At 42.0% G+C, this 19,998-nt stretch overlaps 1 protein-coding gene across 2 annotated transcripts in view; it reads right to left on the reverse strand.

Moving 5' to 3' along the window:
• Window positions 1–4,260: 4,260 nt before the first annotated feature.
• Window positions 4,261–19,998, reverse strand: part of hs6st1a (heparan sulfate 6-O-sulfotransferase 1a) — a 61,431-nt gene continuing 45,693 nt past the window's right edge. Inside the window, exons 2-5 of one of the 2 annotated variants that reach the window (XR_004895702.1) lie at window positions 12,409–12,631; window positions 10,682–10,930; window positions 8,435–8,831; window positions 4,261–8,404 (exon numbers count right to left, since the gene is read on the reverse strand). Coding sequence is in view for 1 of the 2 variants with exons in the window: in XM_031309814.2 (XP_031165674.1) it covers window positions 8,514–8,831; window positions 10,682–10,930; window positions 12,409–12,631 (790 nt within the window). In the remaining variant the exon portion in view is untranslated. Of the gene's footprint in view, window positions 8,832–10,681; window positions 10,931–12,408; window positions 12,632–19,998 lie in introns of both variants that reach the window. The other variant, XM_031309814.2, reaches the window with a different exon arrangement.

Genomic DNA, 19,998 nt, shown 5'->3' on the forward strand with positions numbered 1-19,998 from the left:
TTTAACAACACTGAAACGTGACTTGAACACAAAATAGTCAATTTCACTGAGAGATAATTAAAAAACTGAAGTATGAAGGAAACTGAACCTAATCTGGCAATTAACTTTACTGCCTAACCCCTTCCTCCGAAACTGAAAAAGAAAAAAAACATAATTAAACATATATTCTTCTTTTTTTTTACTCAATTAAAAAATATTTTCACCCCAAGAATAATGACGCTAGCACAGAGCATTTGGAGAAAAGGAACAAAAGTGAACAGCAGTTCATATTCATTTTAAAAGTGGTTGGACTGTGACATAAACTCAGAAAACAAATTCAAATCACAAAACTATGATATTCCTGCTAAAATGAGACATTTACTGTATTTAAAAAAATATAAATGTGAGTGGCTGGAAAGACATTACCTATGGCAACAGAGATCATTACTGGATAGTTATTATAATATCTAATATAAAAATGTAGCAGTGTTCAGTGGTTATTTGTTTCAGTTAAATGAAAACCCCCACCCTAATATTTACTAACATACACGACTATGTCCGATTATAAATCAAAGCAGGCGTCACTTTTATTGAGTTGGTTCATTGACATTTCATTAGTGGCAGGCTCCATTGGATCCTGGAAATTAGTTTGAGATAGTACATCCAAAAAGAGTTTATCTGAAAGCAGTTGCTGATGTAAAACAGAAAATGTCTGCATGTTTTTCTGTTTTTACTGTCTATGCTGCAGATTTACAGGATTACTGCCATGTCGCTGCCATTATGTCATATCACATGTGTTATATATTGAAAGAGAGGACTCTACAGAAAGCACAGTAATTATGCGTATGCAGGTAGGCTATGTATTTGCACGTCTATCAGTACATTTGTATGCTTGTATCTATGTGTGTAAATGGGTGTATCTATGTAGGTATGTACACTATATGGCTATGTACATGCAAAACTACATACAAATATTCTTGTGTGGGTATATTTTATTCTGTAGATACGTTTAGGCCTCCCACAGTAATTTTACACCATGCCACTGCTAAGGTGATTCTTATGTATTTGGGACTTGATTTGAGAAAACAGCATGTATTCATCTGAAAATGGGAAATTAGGTTTGCTGCATGCATGGTGTGATAGCCATGGGAAATAAATCCTGTATTTAGAATAAGAAGAGGCTGTCCCTTTGGTCAGCAATATGTGTTATGTGGTAATGGAAAAGTGGAGAAGGCACCTGGGATTCCTGGGATCCATTTTGTAAAGCTTTACCTTGAGTTTGTGTGATAAGCTGTATCTTTTTTCAGGAGAGTGGTAAAAAAAGTATCTACCTGTTGTGTGGTCTAGATAAAAGGACAATGAAAGGTACAAGAGACACTGTCCCAGGGTGAAGAGACACGGGTCTTGCTTTTTTCATTTACTCGCTCTGAAGCCTAAATTAAATTGGACAGTTGATCCTCCGGAGGGAGCAGTTCCAGGGTTTGATTTAACATTATATAAAAAGCAGCGACATTAATTATCCTGCTGGATTTGACCTTCACTTTGTGCACGCGCACATGACACCTCACGCATGTAGATGCATGCACACACACACACACACACACACACACACACACACACACACACACACACACACACACACATAGACAAACACAATACGCAAAAATCAGCTGTATCCATGAGGACAGGCCAAAACATCCTCCCTAGCCAGTCCTTGCAAGTATACCTAAATCTAGCCACACACACACACACACACACACACACACACACACACACACACACACACACACACACCTGCTGCTCACAGGGCCTGTTCATCTGTCAAGGAGGTGACATCTTCAGATGAATTATGGGAGATGGTTGTCATCTTCTCCGGGGTCACATACGAAATGGCGAACCCAGGCTGTGGGCTCCCTCTCCTCACATTGTCACTCGTCAGCCATTTTAGAGGTTGAAAGCCTCAACAGGGGACCAAAACGACCTCAATTAAACCTCCATTAATATTAATACTTTTTGTCGTTTCACGTGAGTTGCTGCTAATTAAATGTGTCCCTGACTGTATAATGGGGGTCAGCTGGGGTCTCCTTCATGAAGCTCATTCACCACATTACAGCCACCAAACACTGGTCTGGTCTGGGCTCAAATCATAAATACAGATAGAGAAGAGGGCAGTCTTGGTTACCTTGGTGTTTCTACATAAACACTTTTTCAGCAAGAGGGGAGCTTTTTAATTGAGAGCCATCACTTTTTTTTATGCATGGTAACATTTATGATTTTCATTTCTATGCTCCCATGTGTGCATGTGCCATTGCATGTGTATTAAGGCTAACAGCCTTACATTTTCATGTTTGGCTCTGATCTAGTGTTTGTATCCCGCTACATTCTCCAACATCAACATTTATAAGACTTTTATGTAGAGGTTATTAATAAGTTTGCAGTGGATCAGCTTTATGAGCTCCTGGGCCACAGGTCCGCACGCACGCACGCACGCACGCACGCACGCACGCACGCACACACACACACACACACACACACACACACACACACACACACACACACACACACACACACACACACACACACACACACACACACACACACACACTATAATGGGATTGTGGGATTCCTCAGATTGGACTCCCACTGGTCTCAGTCTGTACAAGTTCCAGAGCCGAGTGCTTCCTGGGAGGTTGGATTCTTCTGTTCAATCCTTTAATATCATGAGAGTGGATTTGGTGTTGACCTGGGAGATTAACCAAACCCAGTGTGGAAGGTCAGAATAACGGCCCCAGATGTCAGATCTAATCATATTCATTTTATTGCTGAAGGAAAAATGTGCACTCCCACACTGGATGGCCCTCTCTTGTTGCCCTGGGCATTTACTTTTTGACAAAACAGGGTATTGAAACTCTGCAAATTGTTTGTGTATAGAGATTTATCCACATTGTACTGTATATTTGACGATGAAGGTCTAAGCCATGCCACTGCTGGAAATGACTCAACCAGAGACAGAGGACCAAAATCTATGGTGACCAGTGCCAGCGCCAAAAGGGCAATACTCCAGAATTACAATAGCCTGGCTCTGATGCATGTGAGGGAGGCTCTCAATATGAACTTATCTGCTGAATTCCACGCTGAAAATAAGCGATAATAATGCCAGAGCTTCTTTTGTCTGCATGAAAGAAGCATGGGACCGGCAATGACGAGCTGCAGCCAGTTTGACCTCCTAATAATGGACGGCAGCCAGAGCCCATGCAATCACTCAAAACCGGATTCCCACTGCAGGAGAGAGCAAGCACTTTCTGTCAAACACTCACATGCACATGTACACCCAAACAAAAGCTGTCCAGCCCTCTGCAGTAGCTGAGCCATTATTGTTTGTTTAGTCCAGCTGCACTTGAAATGACAGCGACCCAGACCTATGGGGAGGATTAAAGACTGCGTTCAGTCCAATACACCATGTACCAGCTGCCAGAGAGGCTGCACAGCCTTCCCTTTTTCTCCCGCTCCCCCTCATTCTCTGCTCATATGTCAGGCACAGAAACATCCTCTCTTCCCTCCTGTCTTATATAAAGGCCCTCTCTGATTCCTCATCTCCCTTACACTTGTCTTTGTTGGTACAGTCTGCCCACTCTGATCTCTCTCTAGCCAACTGCCTCCGCCTGTCGCTGTCCAGGCAAATTATTTTTCTGCCCAGCCTCAAGGGGTCAAAGTTGAAGCTCACCGGACTGTTGATGAGACAGGGTGAAAGCCTGTGCTCTGCTCCCTCTCCTTTGCGTGCTCAGCCAAGGACAGGGAATGATATTTATACCGGCCCTCCGTCTCCTGCTCGCCAAACGCTACCTGCCGGAGAGGAGGAAGTGTATTTGTGTGCATATACGTGTGTTAGGCAGGCCCTGAGTGTCTGCAGATTTAATTAGTGCAGTGGATCACTGTTGACAGGGCTGAGGCTGTCATTAGGGGAGGGGGGGGGCAGGCTGCTTTATGTGGTCACGGTCCTGTGGTTAGTGTAGGCGAGTGGTAGAAATATCCTCTAGTTATAGACTGGCCTGTGGATGGCTGTGCAGAAACCTGGATGGAAAAGTTCCCACAAAAGTTGTCATAAAATCCCCCAACTGAGCGTTTCTTAGAGGAATATGTGGTTGCATTTTAAGTCAGTACCTTGGATGTATTTTCCATATATAAAAAGTTAAAGGGCGATGTTTTTCATGCTTGATAATAGAGTGATAGAGCAGGTTAACTTCATAAATGATATGCAGTGACAACAAAAACACAGTCAGGTCTGTAAAAATGACATTTTAATTGGTGGCTTGAGGATTCATTTTTGCAATCATAAGAAACAAACCCAGAATGATGCATACAGAAGGAGCCAGAGACATACTGCACACCAATCCGAAAAAAACAAAAACAAGTCTCTATCACACTCTTTTTAACACGTCTTTTTAAAAAAATAACAAAAAGAAAAAAGGGATGATGTTAGCGACACCTGGGTTGCTTCATTGTCACAAAGGAATAGCTGTTAAGACATCAGATATACATAGTGATGAGACATAAAATATTTGAGTATAGCTTTACAGCATCAATTCCTGGAATCATTTCAGTGAAAGGATGTATCTTTCACACACTGCTCAGGTACAGGGAGTATTTTTGAGGACTGCCTCAAGTTTGATGGGTCACTTGAAACTGGAACACTGAAAAATAAAACACTCTGAAGGTAGAGAAGCAGTTTTGTATTTTGTCCTCAAAAACTAATGCAGAGCCAGATATTGGTTTGGAGCCCAAACGCAAGTCTGACTTTGAAAAAGAGGTTGTGGGCAAAATGCCCGGAGCTGCAGTGTTTTCTAGTCTCCAGTTTCAAGAATACAATGAAGGGGAAGTTAATACGAAACAAAAAAAAAGGGAGATCTCTCTTCCCATATCCATGTGCGTTAGTTTGAAGGCTACACAAAAAGCAGCATATTGACTCTGGATGCATCCCAATACCTTTTTATCATCCCCCCTTGTTCTTCTCTCCTTCCCTTCATGAATCATCTCTGATTTGAAAGGAGCTGATCAAAAGCAGAGACACTGGAGGATCCAGGGTGATTAGTTGAAATTTAACAAGGAGGGTGGTGGGCGGCTAAATCGTTGGTTTCTTTCTTTGTAAAAACAAAAGTCTATTGTTAACAACAACAGGATGCAACATGTTATTTATCTTACACCAAGGAAGCATGCATCCTCCCATTGCCCCCCTGGATGACACCAAACTTGGACTACATTCAGTTTAATTAAATCGTGCTGTGACACGTCTTTCTCCCACTTTTACATTCTCTTCCACAGTCTCCTCTTGGTTTTCCCTCTTATTGCTCAGATTCTTTGCTTTTATTAGGGTTGGGGTTCAATAACGTTTTATGGAATATGAATTCAGTATTAAATTTGCATTTTGTATCTGAACCTTCTTAGGTTAGAGTTATAAGAACTGTAATCTCCCTTGGTTAGCGGAGGTGGCAGAAACACTTTACAACCTGCACCTACAACCTGATAATTACATTAACAGGATAAAATATGAAATGTTGATTAAGTGTCTGGCACACTGAAAATAACAAGTGGTGCTTACTTACTTTTACACCTCATGTTCCGCAAGCAACTTGCTCCAAATGCTCAAAGTCCTGATACAGAACTATTAAAATGATCATCTTAAAATATTAATATGAAAAGGTTAAAATTGACGTTATGCAATCAGCTAGATTATCTGGAGAAGCCACTCTTGTTACAAAACCACACAGTCCACTCACAGTTATGATGTGGTGTTTCTTCCCCTAAGAAACCAAGTTCCATTTGAGCCATTATGAAGTCAATATTAATTGGATACAGCTGATGTAATCTGCCGTTGGTATGGCAACATCTGAGACCTCAGCATTCTGTACGTTACTCCGTGATTCATTCACAGTGTTCCCTACGTAAACCTAAGAGTAAAAGGTCAAAACGTTATTTTTTTCCCACAGTTATCCAGTAGCAGGTTGTGTCTCCAAAGTTTTTTTTCGGACTGATAAAATGTTTACCTGGGGCAAGACCAGCGTTTAAACCCGACCATTTCCACAGACTTCCTCTATGCTGGCAGGCACACTAAGTCAGTTGCTCAGGTCATGCCAGTAGCCATCAGAATCTATGGAAATATAGGATTTAAATGTTAAATTTGCCTAGAGCCGACACCTGTGGGGCCACAAAAATTCCCTCTGAAGATTTGTCCAGCTGCTGGAAAACAGCTGCTGGATAACTAGTAAAAAAAAAAAGTAACGTTTTTATTTACCCCTAAAGTTTGCGTAAGAAACTCTGTGACCGAATCACAGAATAAGTGCTGACTGAGATCACAAAAGGGTCCTAATTTGGGTGATGTTTGTCATTTTAACAGGCAAAAGCTACATACAGTACATGTTTTCTACGGTGCAGGAGGAGAGATCAAATGTTCAATAAGAGATTCGTTAGGATCAAAGCTTAGCAAATGTGGGTATTTTGCAAAGCAGGAAACGCTGTTACAACCAATAATGTAATCCTGGGTCACAGAATTTGCTGCAATTGGTGGAGCTGACTGTCGTGAGCCAACCCTACTTGTAGATTTTGCTGTCAAGAGTAAAGACGTGTCACACGTGCAGATTTTGAAAAATATAAATTAGGATTTTAGATAATTGTAGTGATACAGTCCTCATGTGTAACTACGTCACGGGAGGTAATAGGAAAAAGGGGAAATAAACTGGTAAAGGAAAGGGCAGAGGGGAGTATTATTGGCTTGCATCACTGTGATGGTCACACTGCTGTGACATACTGTTGGAGGGACTTTGTTGCCCTGCCCCTTCACCACAAAAAAAATTGGTCATGGAACCAGTCATTCACAAAACTCATCAGGCACCCTCTCTCAGTCAGGCACGCTATTTACAAAGGCATACACATACGCCAATCAAAGGCATACTGTACATACTATTTACACACACACACACACACACACACACACACACACACACACACACACACACACACACACACACACACACACGAGTAGTCAGAGAAATCACTGGAGTATAATGCAGACATAATATCTGGCAATAATTATGTTGACTATGATCCCAGTACATAGAGGCACTGCTACCTTGCCCCGTGCGTTCTTCAGGGTAAAACCAAGTAAAATACCGGCCCCCACTAACGAACTACAGGTCACCGGTGCTGTGTGCGCCCTTTCAGCAGGTGGGAAGGAGGCTCGTTTGAGACTGCCGCTTTTGCTAAGGAAAAAAAAGAGAAGAAAAAAAAGAGACATTGAAAATGCCACCCACTACATTAAGGGCTCACATTGCCATGGTGACCAGTAGTTCCACAACTCCCATCTCGTGCATTTGTCTGAGTTAAGGTTTCCAAAGCGCTTGCCGCTCACACAGCACGGTTCCTGGCAACAAACTGCAGCAGACTCTCCCTCCTCTCCCTGCCTTTGATTTCTTCGCACCTATGTAAGATTCAACTCTGTAATTGGATGTCACTCTCTGCAAGACTGAGACACACAAAAATAAGGAGAGAAAAGGAGAAATAATGAACTTGTTAAGCGACAGGAGCTTTGGAAACCTTGAACAGAAAGCCACTTCTTCCCCCCCCCCCCCCCCCCCAAGATGCAAGGCTTCAGTAATGGCTATGGTCCATTGTACATCAATCCGATCCATTAGCTTTGACTTATAAAACCAATAAAAACAAAGAAATAAAGGAATCACTTTTCTTTAGGCAGCAACATTGGTCTCAGTGTTATTACAATTCTGCTTTAAAAAAAGCATAAACAAAAAGGAAAATATAAATGAATCATCCTAAAATGAGAATGAAATGTCATTATTTCATGACCAAAGTGGGTTCATGGGTGAAATGGCTGATTTTTTTTTTTTTTTAAGCGGAAAGCTTTATTACACAACTCAGTCCAACTTTTCTTCACTTCTTTCGAGTTCAGTCTCTCATGTGCTCTCACCGTTTTCTTTGTTCAGCTCAGCCATTAGCACACTTTTATAAGCTTTCCCAGTTCTTTTGAAAATGGAGCATCCAGGAAGTAGACTGCTAAGAGTTAGTGGGAATTCACAGACTTAATTTTATTTTCTCATGCTCCATATGAGGCCACAGAGAACGAGAGGAATAGAGGAGGAGGAGGGGAGGCAGGAGAGATGGATGATACTTGGTTGTCAGCAAGTCTTAAAAATATCTCTCCTCTGCTCAGTCAGTAATGATGATAGGAGAGACAGAGAACCTCAGAGGGTGGAGAGGGCAAGCAGGTGCTAACAACAACTGGGCAAACCTCAATAATGAGAGCTGATGCAATCGACCAAGCCCAGGTCTCCATAACAACCACTGCGACTCTCATTCACGCAGCCCTCTCCAGTAAAGTCTGTCAGTCATTTGGGTCTTTTGATGCAGGCGCCACTCTCTCTCTGTGTGTGTGTGTGTGTGTGTGTGTGTGTGTGTGTGTGTGTGTGTGTGTTTGTGTACTTTTCACATTACATATGCATGTCTGTGTGTTATTTCTCATTCTGCTGCTACCAGCGGTTGATGATCTGGTTCATATAGTCCTCAGTGGGAAGCCTGCTGCCCGCCTCCTCCGTTCTGCCTCCCTCCTCACCCTCCTCCCTCTCCCCTTCTCCGTCCTCCAGTGTCGACACCGAGCTCTGCCGGCCATGGGAGGGCCACAGGTTGACGCCCAGGCCCAGGCCCTGGTGGCTCTGCTGCAAGTGGTTCTTGATGCGCTGCTGCCGCCTCTCCTGTTGCCTGGTGTACTGGTAGCGCTGCTGGAACAGATCCCTGGCGTAGTCGTACAGCTCCATGTCCAGCTCATTCAGCTCCTCTATACGCTGGACCTAACGAACAGGGAGAAGACGAAATGATTAACTTAGCTCAGAGGCAGAGAAGACCGGAGAAGACAGAAAGGAAGACAGGAAGAACAGTTTAATGAAAGAGTATAAAGAAAGGTGAGAAAAGAGACAAAAGGGTTCAGTTTTAGCCATTTGTTACCAAATAGTTGCAGGATCTATGGAAGCAAAACTGAGGAACTAAACTCTGGACCGATGATAGTTTATAAATTAATGGCGGCCTTTGAGACAATTTTCATGCGTTGTTCTTTGTATTAATTGTGACGTGACTTTAATGTTTGAGTGGATTTAATAAATAAATGAAAAAGGAGACACGCAGAGTTGGAAATGGAAACTGAAAACTCCAGAACGCCTGTCTCCACAGCAGACAATCTGGGCCCATAATTTATTAATCATCTCAAGAGTAGAAAACCTATCCAACCTGGCCAGTGACACATTTTTGGTCGTACTTTTGAAACCAGGAGTAAAAGCATTTCATCAACTTTCCTGCATTTTGTTAGCTGGAGCAAAAGCTGGCCTGGCAGTCGATCTGAACGTGGCCTTAGAAAATACTACTCCCAGAGCGGGGACTTTTTGTAACCTGGAACTATTATATAGGGAAACGCATAAAGATCCTGAATTCCTCAAAAGGGTCTTAGCCCCCTGGGTTCAAGTTCCTGTGGTGGAAACGCCCTATTACATGACATTTGTACAAAAGCTTTATAGGACTTCTAACATGAGAGAGAACAAAGAAAGAAAATGTGTGTTGGCAATGTGGAGCAAGATAACAGAAACGTGTTTGATGTTTAGTTGTGCACTGCAGCTGGCTTTATTGGCGTGTATCATCTGCTGTGTGGATTCAACATAGAGGGGGGAAATGTGTTTAATTAAGAGAATCCCTTTGAAATCTCTGATGGAGTGCTGGATATCATTTGTGAGCAATGTGCGCGACAACAGAGAGAAGCGACGCACTGCATCAGTGTTCGGAAATTAGATGCGTTTGATCGGCAGCGTAGGGGACAGAGGCACAAAGCCAGGAAGATGAAGCTGAGCTCAAGTCGTCACAAAAACGTCATGTATCCGAGAGCAGTCGTCACTTAACTTAGACACCAGTTTCAATTAAAAAAGGACTCACTGGGATCTTGACGCCACAAAGGTAGAAATGGGCTTTTCAGCAGCTTTGCAGGGGAGCGTAAAGTAAACATGTTACCTCATCGCCTGCTGATGTAATTATTTGACTTTTTAGAAATAATTAAATACTGTCACAATTTCACGCCGTGCCTTTGGAAGTAGTTAATTCGAAAGCTACTTTTAAAAAACTACTTTTCACTCAAATTGCCACACACAGCTTCCTCCACCTGTCAGACCTTTCACCACGTGATATTTTCTCATTTTTGTGATAATTGGCCCACCTTTCCACAGCCTCTGTTAGAAGGGCATATTTTACTTTCTATCCTCCTAGCTTGTTTTGATGTATAAATCACCAGTCTGCTGTGTACTGGAGGATATTTCTGAGCCTAAGAACTCCCACACTGGACCAATCAAAGTGTGAAGAGCCTGTTTGAAGCCGCTGTTTTTTTTTTTTTAACGGGGACAGTCATCCCAACTCATTTCACAGCAATATAAGATCACAGTGTTTCCTCTTTGTTTCTCTCTTTTTCTATTTTTCTTTCCTCAGATTATTTTCCACTTCTTTTTCCAAGTACCTCAAAATTGTACTTGAGTACAGTATTTGAGTATATGTACTTAGTTACTGTCCTCCACTGACTTTCTTCTATGTCTCTTCTTATCTGACATTTTCTGTTCAATGTGTGCTTCCTGTCTACAGAGCTCAATCTACAAAAGATGACAGCACGAACCGTAGCGTTGTCCAAGTCCACCCCCGCAGCTCGGGTGCTGTTGTACTGCATGAAAGGCCTGATGAAGCGCAACCTGAAGGTTCGTTCAAACAGGAACTGGGTTTTCCTCTGGTACTCTGTCAGACCAAAGAAGGCCATGTCTCGAAGGTTCTTCTTGGCGGAATCCAGGAGAAGCTGGGCCCTTTTCTTCTCTGGAACCGTGGACATGTTGTAGCAGCCGACGAGGCTCAGGTCCGCTAACATACGAACCTGTAGACAGAGGAACAGGAAGTGAAGGAGGTTATAGGAATCAGTGAATGTTTGTGTGAACGACAATTGTAAAGAATCCACCTTTTAATCAAGGACTTGTGTTTAAACCTCAGTGCCAGAAAGGCTCAAATGATTGATTATAGAGCAAACGTTCAGGTGAGTTTCTACTTCATCTGGATTTCAGCTTTAGTTTTACAAGAAAAACAGGAAATGTGGAGTTTTCACTTGTGTAATAAAGTATCATTTCTTTTAAAATTGAGCATTTGATGCTGACATGATGAAGAGAACACAAAATGAACTGATGACTGGATAACTGATTAATCATCTATCTAGGGCTGCAACTACTGATTATTTTCATCATCCAGTATTATTATCTATTATTTTCATAATTAATCGTTTTGTATAGGAAATGTTTTAAAAAAAATGGCATTCACTGATATTCAATCTTCATAAATGACAAAAACAGTAAAAAAAAAAAAAAACTCGAGAAGCTGGAGTCAAGTAATGGTTGATATATATATATATATATATATATATATATATATATATATATATATAAAATCATTAACCACTTTCTTTTCAGATTACTTGTTTAGGCATTGTCCTAAATAAACTAAAGCAGTTTCAATTCTTGTGAATTTGTTCCAAAATGAGACATTCACACACGGAGTACATTCTGGGGTGGTTGTGTTACAGTACAGGAACTGCATACTGATTTGGATTCACAAGAGTACACCAGAATACCTCAAGTGTGTGTGTGTGTGTGTGTGTGTGTGTGTTTCACATTTATAAGACATGGGACCCTGACTAAAAACAGCCTGAGGCTCAGGTGAGATAAGCTGGCCAACACGTTTAGGTGGAAGACTGAGAAAGGCATCAGAAAAGAAGGTGTGAATTTGAGGTGCTTATGGCCGGCAGGCGAGCTCCTTACTCCTGTGTGCGTATGTGCTTGTGGGTTGTGTGCGTGTGTGCGAGAGAGAGAGAGTGCACACGCTTACATGTGTGCAACTAATCTTATACCTTTCATTTATCAAGTCTGAATGTAAGCAATCAAATAAATAAATAAAAAAACAGATCCAAATTTCTCCTTTGACCCTTTTTGTTCAGAAAATCAATAACATTTGGTTGATTTAGGGGTTGAAATAAATGCATGAGCTTATCAGAGAATGTAATGTACTTTTATCTGCAGAGCTCTATTTCCTGTTATAGTATAAATAGGCTTGGCATTGTCATTAAGGTTAACTAAACAAAACAGACATGAGAGAAGGCGGGTCAGGTTCAGAGATGCAGGTTAGCTAGCTAGTGACGATAAATGGCAGCATCAAGCTTAAAATCAGTTGCTGCTGTAATGTAACAACCCTGCAACATATCCCATCTTTTGAAGCTTATAGTGTGTAGTTTGCATTGTTATGCAGCATAGCTACTGTACTCGTGTGCTTGTACTGGACTTCATTATATTGAAAGCTGTTTCTCTGTACCTGTCTGTTGTTGGCCAGGTTGTAAGGGCAGTCCATGAACTGCTGCAGGGTGCACCCCGACCAGTCGGAGCCCTCGTAGCATGAGGGCAGCTCCTCGGGCGTAGGGGTCCGTCCATCGCACATGTGCAGGGAGGTTTTCCACGTGGCTCCCCGCTGCACGTGCCGCCACTCACTGAGGTATCGAGACACCGGGTCCCTTAGCAGAGTGATGTAGTAGAACTTCCTGTTGGGGGTAAAAAAAAAAAAAAAAAAAGGACGGAAAGGGGCAAAAGAAAGAAGTAGAGAAGGGGAAGTAGAGGGAAGAGTAGGAATAGAGAGGTACAACAAAAGGAGAAGATTTACATTAGCAAATGATTGCCTTACTTGCACAGAAATTTGTCTTTGAAATAAGTAATAGTAAAAGTAAGTAAGTAAGCAAACAGAAATAAAAAAAACAGCAGCAACACAACCTGTAAAAACAAGCTTGTGTTAGTTAATTTGATTGCCTTTTTAGTTTTTCTTTGGGAACACGTGATTTCTTGATTGTTCAGATCAAGTGAAACATAGATAGAGTTACATACATACAGTTAAAAGCTAAAAGTGCAGTGTTAATGCTTTCAAAAACACTGCATCATGTGTAATTCCCCAGTTGACCATGTGGCGGCACTGTTTACAATGCTTTACTGCAGCAGTTCCGTCGACATCCACAAAACTCAGTAGGAGGAAGGCTACAGACGGAGGTTAGCAAACTTAATACCATATAATTGGCATTTACTAGAAGCAGTTCTGTGGTGCACAAAGGAAATCTGATCAGCTGATAGAAAGTCAAACTACAAATGAGGGGGCGGAGGAGGTGAGGGAGAGAGTTGATATGTCAGGCAGGGGATCAGGTCAGTGTTCGGGACACACAGTCCGGGAAAAGAAATTGCTGGCACAAGCACATCTCACTCTGCAACACACATCTCCACACCGCAAACATCCTTATGTCTCAGACTCTGACACACACAGACGCGCATCCTTCCTCTCGCACCAAGTATTAGGTCTGCCTCTGAGAGATGACTCATCCCGCATCTGAGATATGGATGGGACTGTGGTGTGTGTGTGTGTGTGTGTGTGTGTGTGTGTGTGTGTGTGTGTGTGTAACGTAATGGTGCATAGCACAGTTCAATGTCTCTCCAGAGGGGACACTCCCACCAGAGCAGAGACCTTTCTAGGCCTTCACACTCCAGCTAATTAACGCAGTCTAATCAATCAACACATCCTCATTAACCACGCACACATGCAACTTGTGTGCATGTGTGGCTATGTGCCTGCAGTGTGTCTGGCAGCGATGGTATGGATTTGTCTGGGCAACAGACACACGCCGCTGGTTGAAAATACACACAGGCACACACGCTGCCCTCCTCTCTGGGGCTTGCATCACGTCGGAGGAATGTTTGCAGAGAGAATTTTGTGTGCTGACAGGAGTCCACGAAATCGCCCGGTCTACAAAAGCTGCCTCACATATACACACAGAGTCTCTGCTTCCATCGCTAAATCTTTGGCTTCAAACTACAAAGCTCGCCTAGTGAGAGAGGAGGGGTTGCTGGGTGAATACAAAGCCCCAAGTGTCACACAAACAGCAGCAGTGTCTGGATATTTAAAAGAAGTGGCTAAACCCCCACGAAATTCAGTCAGTGGCAAACAGAGAGTTCCTGGACAACAAAACAACTAAACCCTAAATCTAGCAACAGCTGATAGATGTACAATAAAACAACCAAACTCTAAATCCAGCAGTGGCAAGCAGATCCTGGACAATAAAACAAACCAACCCCAAAACAAATTTCATCTGGGAGATACTGTGCAACAAAACACACGCACCCTGAATTTAGCTGCAGCATGGAGAGATCCCTGCAAATGAAACAAATCTAGTAGCAGCAGGGGGATCATGGACAATGAAACGACTAAACCCTAAATCCAGTGGCAGCTGGGAGATCCCAGGCAACGGACCAAACAGACCCTCAATCCCAGGACAGCGGGGGGATCACGGCCATAGAAACAAGTATCTAAACTCTAAATCCCATCAACCTAAACCTAAAATCTCATCCCTGATCTAATCAAAAGCAGAGGAAGGGAGCGGCACAGTCAAACTGGAGCCCGCAGGAGACCGAGGTACATTATGGAGATTCCTATGATGACATTATCAGGATTCCTAACGCTCCCCAGAGTGCAGTGTGTTTGTGTGTGCCAGCGTGTGTGTGTGTGTGTGTGTGTGTGTGCCTACTGTGTGTGTTTTGGAGTAAGACTACGTCTATTAAATCAGTGATGACATTTTCCCCCTCTTGGCTTTTATTCTACTGAAAAAACACGGTACTGCTCGGCCCTCGCAACAGAGACGGGAGGAGAGAACGAGGGAGAGAATGAAAAACAGAGAGAGAGAGAGAGCGCGAGAGAGAGAGAGAGAGCGAGAGAGAAAGAAACGGGGAGAGAAAGAGTAAGAGAGAGGGCGGAAGAGAATTTCAATTAGTTTTCTAATACTGTGAAAGCAGTGAGGGCCCCGAGCCCAAGTGATTTATCAAAGTTATGGCTCCAGCTATAATGAAGGCTCAGGCATATTACCAGGGAAAATAAATAAATAAAATGCACGCAAACACACACACACAAACCAAATAAATGATCTTAAACGGCATGCCTGCCTGTCGTGTCTGTTGGGTCAGGCAGACTGTAAAACTGGTGCCGTGGAGATTTTTTGCCTTAAAGCCTAATGATGTCTGGCCGTGTACTCAGATCCCTAGGTAATGATGTACACACACACACACACACACACACACACACACACACACACACACACACACACTTTCTCTGAGGCGACAGCCCTTTCTTTTATTCACAGGTGATATTGCTTATAGTTGAAGCATACGTGCACTTGTCAAATTAACTTCAAAGCTAATACGCAGCGCTCAATCTCTCACCGTCGAGTTTTTAGCACATCATCCTCCGGCTGAGTACAGGAATTTGCAGTCTGAGAGCTTGACGGGGCCCCTCTTACAGCCTATGTGAGATACATTTTTCACAACACTTCTGTAAGCCTTTTGTTGTTATCTGTATTGAAGAATACACCCATAACACCCTCATAAAAATACTCAAAACTGCATTTAGCAGGTGTCAAACATGTCAACTAATCGAGCGAGATTTAGAGTATGCTGATACAAAAAGTGTGGCAGGGAGATGTATGATGAAGCTATTATCTGGACCACTGTGGGATTCAGGCTGAACAAGGACAATTTTGTCTTTTATCTCTCACTTTCTCTCTCTCTTTTATCCCGATCACTATGACTGAACTCAAAATTGAGGCTGTAAGAGCAGGATGGAGTGTACTAGCTGTTTTGCAGACTAAAAACAAAGAAAGCAAGAAAAAAAAAAAGGAAGAAAAAAAACATAAGGCTATTATTCATTCTCTATTTCGCTCACATTTTTTTTAGAGGGCTTTCTGACTTTTTATCCATCCTTTCTCACTATCTCTACCATCTCCCACGCACATTTGTGTGTTTACACACACTTTGTAGATAAGTGAGAATGAGACACTTGTAAGGCCTTTTCACCTTGCCAAGAGTACAATCACCAAAGGAAACACGGAATACTTGTAATTCTTCACCATTTTTGGTGTGATAATGTTTAAACTTTAAGGATAACGGAATAAACATTAGCAGCTTCAACCCAAAAATGACCAGTTTCAGCACTCAAAAAAGCCATATTGGCCGAGTGCACAAGTGAGTACATGTGAGCTTGCTGAGCGTTATCAAGAGGAAACACACAGCGCCTGGGCCTGTTATTGTCCCTCAGAGCCTGGGGTCAATGTTTCCTGTGGGTCACAAATCACCACTTCTACAACCTCTACCTTCTCTCGTTAACCTCGCTTCCCTTTCTGTTTAAATCTTTCCCTTTCCGTCGCTTCTCTTCTTTCAGCCCACCTCTTATTCTCACCCTGCACCCTGTAGGTGTTTCTCTGCCTGATTACAATGTGTTCTTCCTTCTAGGAGTTGGTTTTAATAAAATCTCAAACCAGAACCCTTGGGTTATGTCCCGGAGGGTGCACCGCAAGTTGAGGAATGGTAAGCTTTAAATAGTTTTAGTTAATGTTGTTGAAAGGTTAAAAACAGGAGAATGATTAATTAGGGTTAGACCTACAATTTCACATGCATAGATTACCATTTTTAGTTTAGGTTTCATGCAAATTAAGTGTTTTTGGAAGCTTTCTTTACATGACAGGGAAGCAACAAGAGCAACAGGACCACAAGAAATACTGGAGGTGGCTTGTGGCTGCAATACACAAGAGATACAAAATCTTTTTTTTCCTCAAGGGAGTGTGACAAAGTTTAGAAGTCTTGTTTAAATATAAGGTTATGGTTCATAGTATGATTTACGCACCCAGACACACAAACAGGATGAAGCCAACAGCGTCTCACTGTGTAGAGCAGCCGTGATTTATTAATAGTTCACGGATCGTTTGTTGAAACCAGATCCACTCAACAACACAGCTCTTTTCCACCTCCAAAAATGGACCTGAACTCAAACAGCTTAAGAGTAAAAACGAAGAAAAAAGAAATTACGCCACAGACATAAGGAGACCTGAAGAAGTGCAAGTTCAAAACAGACGCAGATCCACAGAGCTAAACCACATTTAGCAGAAAAGATAACTGAATCCAATTCAAAACACAGATAGAGAAAGATTTAAGGTAAGTGGCAGGATGTCATATTTCACGGGATTTCACATCTTTCTGATGGGGTTTGGGTTAGTGTTGGGTATAGACAAACAGTTCTGAGTTGGTATAAATTCATAAGACGAGAGGATTTGTAGTAATTGTGGTAAGTGTAGGAAGTAATTTCTTTTTAAATGTGATAATTTGCTGCCTCTCTCCGTTTCATATCACTATACACTGAATATCTGTGGATTTTGGATCGTTGGTCGGAGTTGGACAATAAGCAGTTTAATGATTTCATCTTGGGCTTAGAGAAATAGTTTTTTACTATTTATGGACAAAACAGACTTAACGGTTAAACGATTAATCGGAAAACAAATGGCAGATTAATCAATGATGAAAATAATCATTAGTTTTAACCCAACATCACTGCATTGAGAAGAACTTGATGTTCCTATCTCTTTATTTGTTTGCACCCTACTGATGAGTTTTATGTTGAAATTATTATTGATGTTTACATGTTGATGTAATTGATGGTAGGGCTTGACCTGGCATCCACACCTGGGTTGAATCAGGTCAAGCATACGTAATGTTACATGTTGATTCCTGCAAACAAAGTTTGGACCGATTGCCCTCCATCTACATTGTCGCGTCTGGTGTTTGTCACAATGGTGGACTGACTGGAGGTAGTGCTGAAAAGTGGTGTCGGGCTTCACAAACGACAGACAGACAGAAAGAAAGCAGTGAAAAGTATAGCTGTAGTTGAGGCACTTATCTGCAGTATGAGTGATGTGCTCTTTGATGTGTTCAGCAATGAAATGGGGCAGGTTTTGTGTCCATTGGTGGCTGCTTTCGCTGCTTGAAGAAACAGTCGACCAGTCACAAAAATGTGACGAGGATGTAATCTACCTCGCTAAAAACACCCAAAATAGAAAAAATGGAGACAAGCGAATATGTGATTGACGCAGATGTAAAGGGTTGTTGTTAAGTCAACTTACAGAAATAGTAACTCTTAAATCTACAGTTTGTGAAAAATGTTGAGGTAACTGGTCCTAGCAACCATATCAACTGAAAATGACATAATATGGTGTGAATCAAAAACCAAGATTGAATACGCATCAGAATCGATACGCAGAATTTAAATGAGATTGGATGAAATTGATTTCAGACCTGACTCTTTTACTGGGGGTACAGCATCTCTGTGAGTTTCTCACTGGAAGCCCTGGCCTGTGTGCCTCCACTCCCTTTGCTTTCAGAGGAATGCTCCTGTGGAATGTGCTGGCTTTAAATGCAGATGATATCAACCATGTCGGAGTGTGTCGGAGTGTGTCTGTGTGTGTGTGTGTGTGTGTGTGTGTGTGTGTGTGTGTGTGTGTGTGTGTATTTAGAGAAGGGAGAGTGAGGAGCAACAACATGTCAGGAGTTGAATCGCAGTAGACTTCCACTGAGTCCTTTCTGTTTCCTTTTTGTTGTGCGCACACACACACACACACACACACACACACGTTGACCGGCTTCAGGCTACGGACTGAGAAAGCCTCGTCTCCATCTCAATCCTTCTGTCTGCAGCACCAAATCAACGGTGACCGAGACTAAACTTCACCCTTCACCCTCCCTCCTACTCCTGTCCTCCACACACCGTTCGTCATCTCATCCCGTGTGTCTGGTGTGTCTTCTGTCCAATAATGACGCACTGAGACAGACAGAAATAGGCCCTCCGGTTCAGACAAGCTCTTGAGGCTTCTTCTCTGCCTGCACTGACTCTCTCTCTCTCCCTCCACTCTCTGTCTCTTTCTCTGTTCTTTGTTAGTCGATCAATAACAGCCTTAGGATGCAGACAGCCTGCCTTGGTAGTTTGGACTTTAAACACAGAAAACGTATGAGAGACAAAGTGAGAAAACAGAGAGTAACAGAGAAGACAGTGGTGACTGTTGGAAAGAAGGGACACAGAGGGGCCACACTGGAGTGAAGCACACATCCAGGAGATTGTGGTTCAATATGAGAAAAAGTTATGGAAATTCTTTGTTCTCTCTCAGCAAAGAGAAAACAGATTGTGCCAAGAAGTCATGGTTTCTGAATATTTTCCATTGCCAGTGTCCACATTTTATACATATCATAACATCCTGACTCAGATTTGCAGACTTTTGGATGCAATTTGACGTGCTGTGTGTTGATGTGGCCGAGACATGGGACTGGGACAAGTGAGCCAAGTCTAGTTTTCATAATGAAATAAAATCATATATAGTGATTACAACTAGTGCTGCGACTAATGATTTATTTTTATTATTGATTGAACTAAAGAAGTCTGGGAATGTTGACTTGCCGAATATGTTACTGTTAAAAGAATTTCAGCTCTGAAGACAAGCATACAGCAACTTTAGGTTTTGGGATCACAAAAAATGTAATGGGCATTTTGGGACAAAGTGATGACATATTAATCAATAATGAAAATAACCATGAGTTGCTGCCAGTCATTTCAACAGTCAGTCAGCAGATACAGATTATAAAAAGCAACGGCCATGATTATGTGAAATGTCACATCTGTAAATAATGTATTCACGGATATAGGCTGTTCCAGTCTATTTAAAGAAGGAATCCTGCTTTATGCACTCAAACAGCATTGTGGGGAGATTATGATTTACATATGGCTGCAAATAACATTTCATACATTGATTAACAGATTGTCTTGATTCATCGATTTATTGTTGGGTCTATAAAACACCAGTTTACAATCACAGTTTCCTTAAGCCCAACTTCATATCTTTAAATGTCTTGTTTTGTTCAACAGTCAAAAACCTTAATATATTTAGCTCACTATCATATAAGACTATGAAAAGCAGCAAATTCTCACATTTGAGAAGCTGGAACAAGAGAATGTTTGGAAACTAATCGGGTCAGGTTTGGATTTAAACAGTATCAAGTCAAGTATTTC

The sequence above is a fragment of the Sander lucioperca genome, chromosome 18, assembly GCF_008315115.2.
Source record: "Sander lucioperca isolate FBNREF2018 chromosome 18, SLUC_FBN_1.2, whole genome shotgun sequence".
Lineage (NCBI taxonomy): Eukaryota > Metazoa > Chordata > Actinopteri > Perciformes > Percidae > Sander > Sander lucioperca.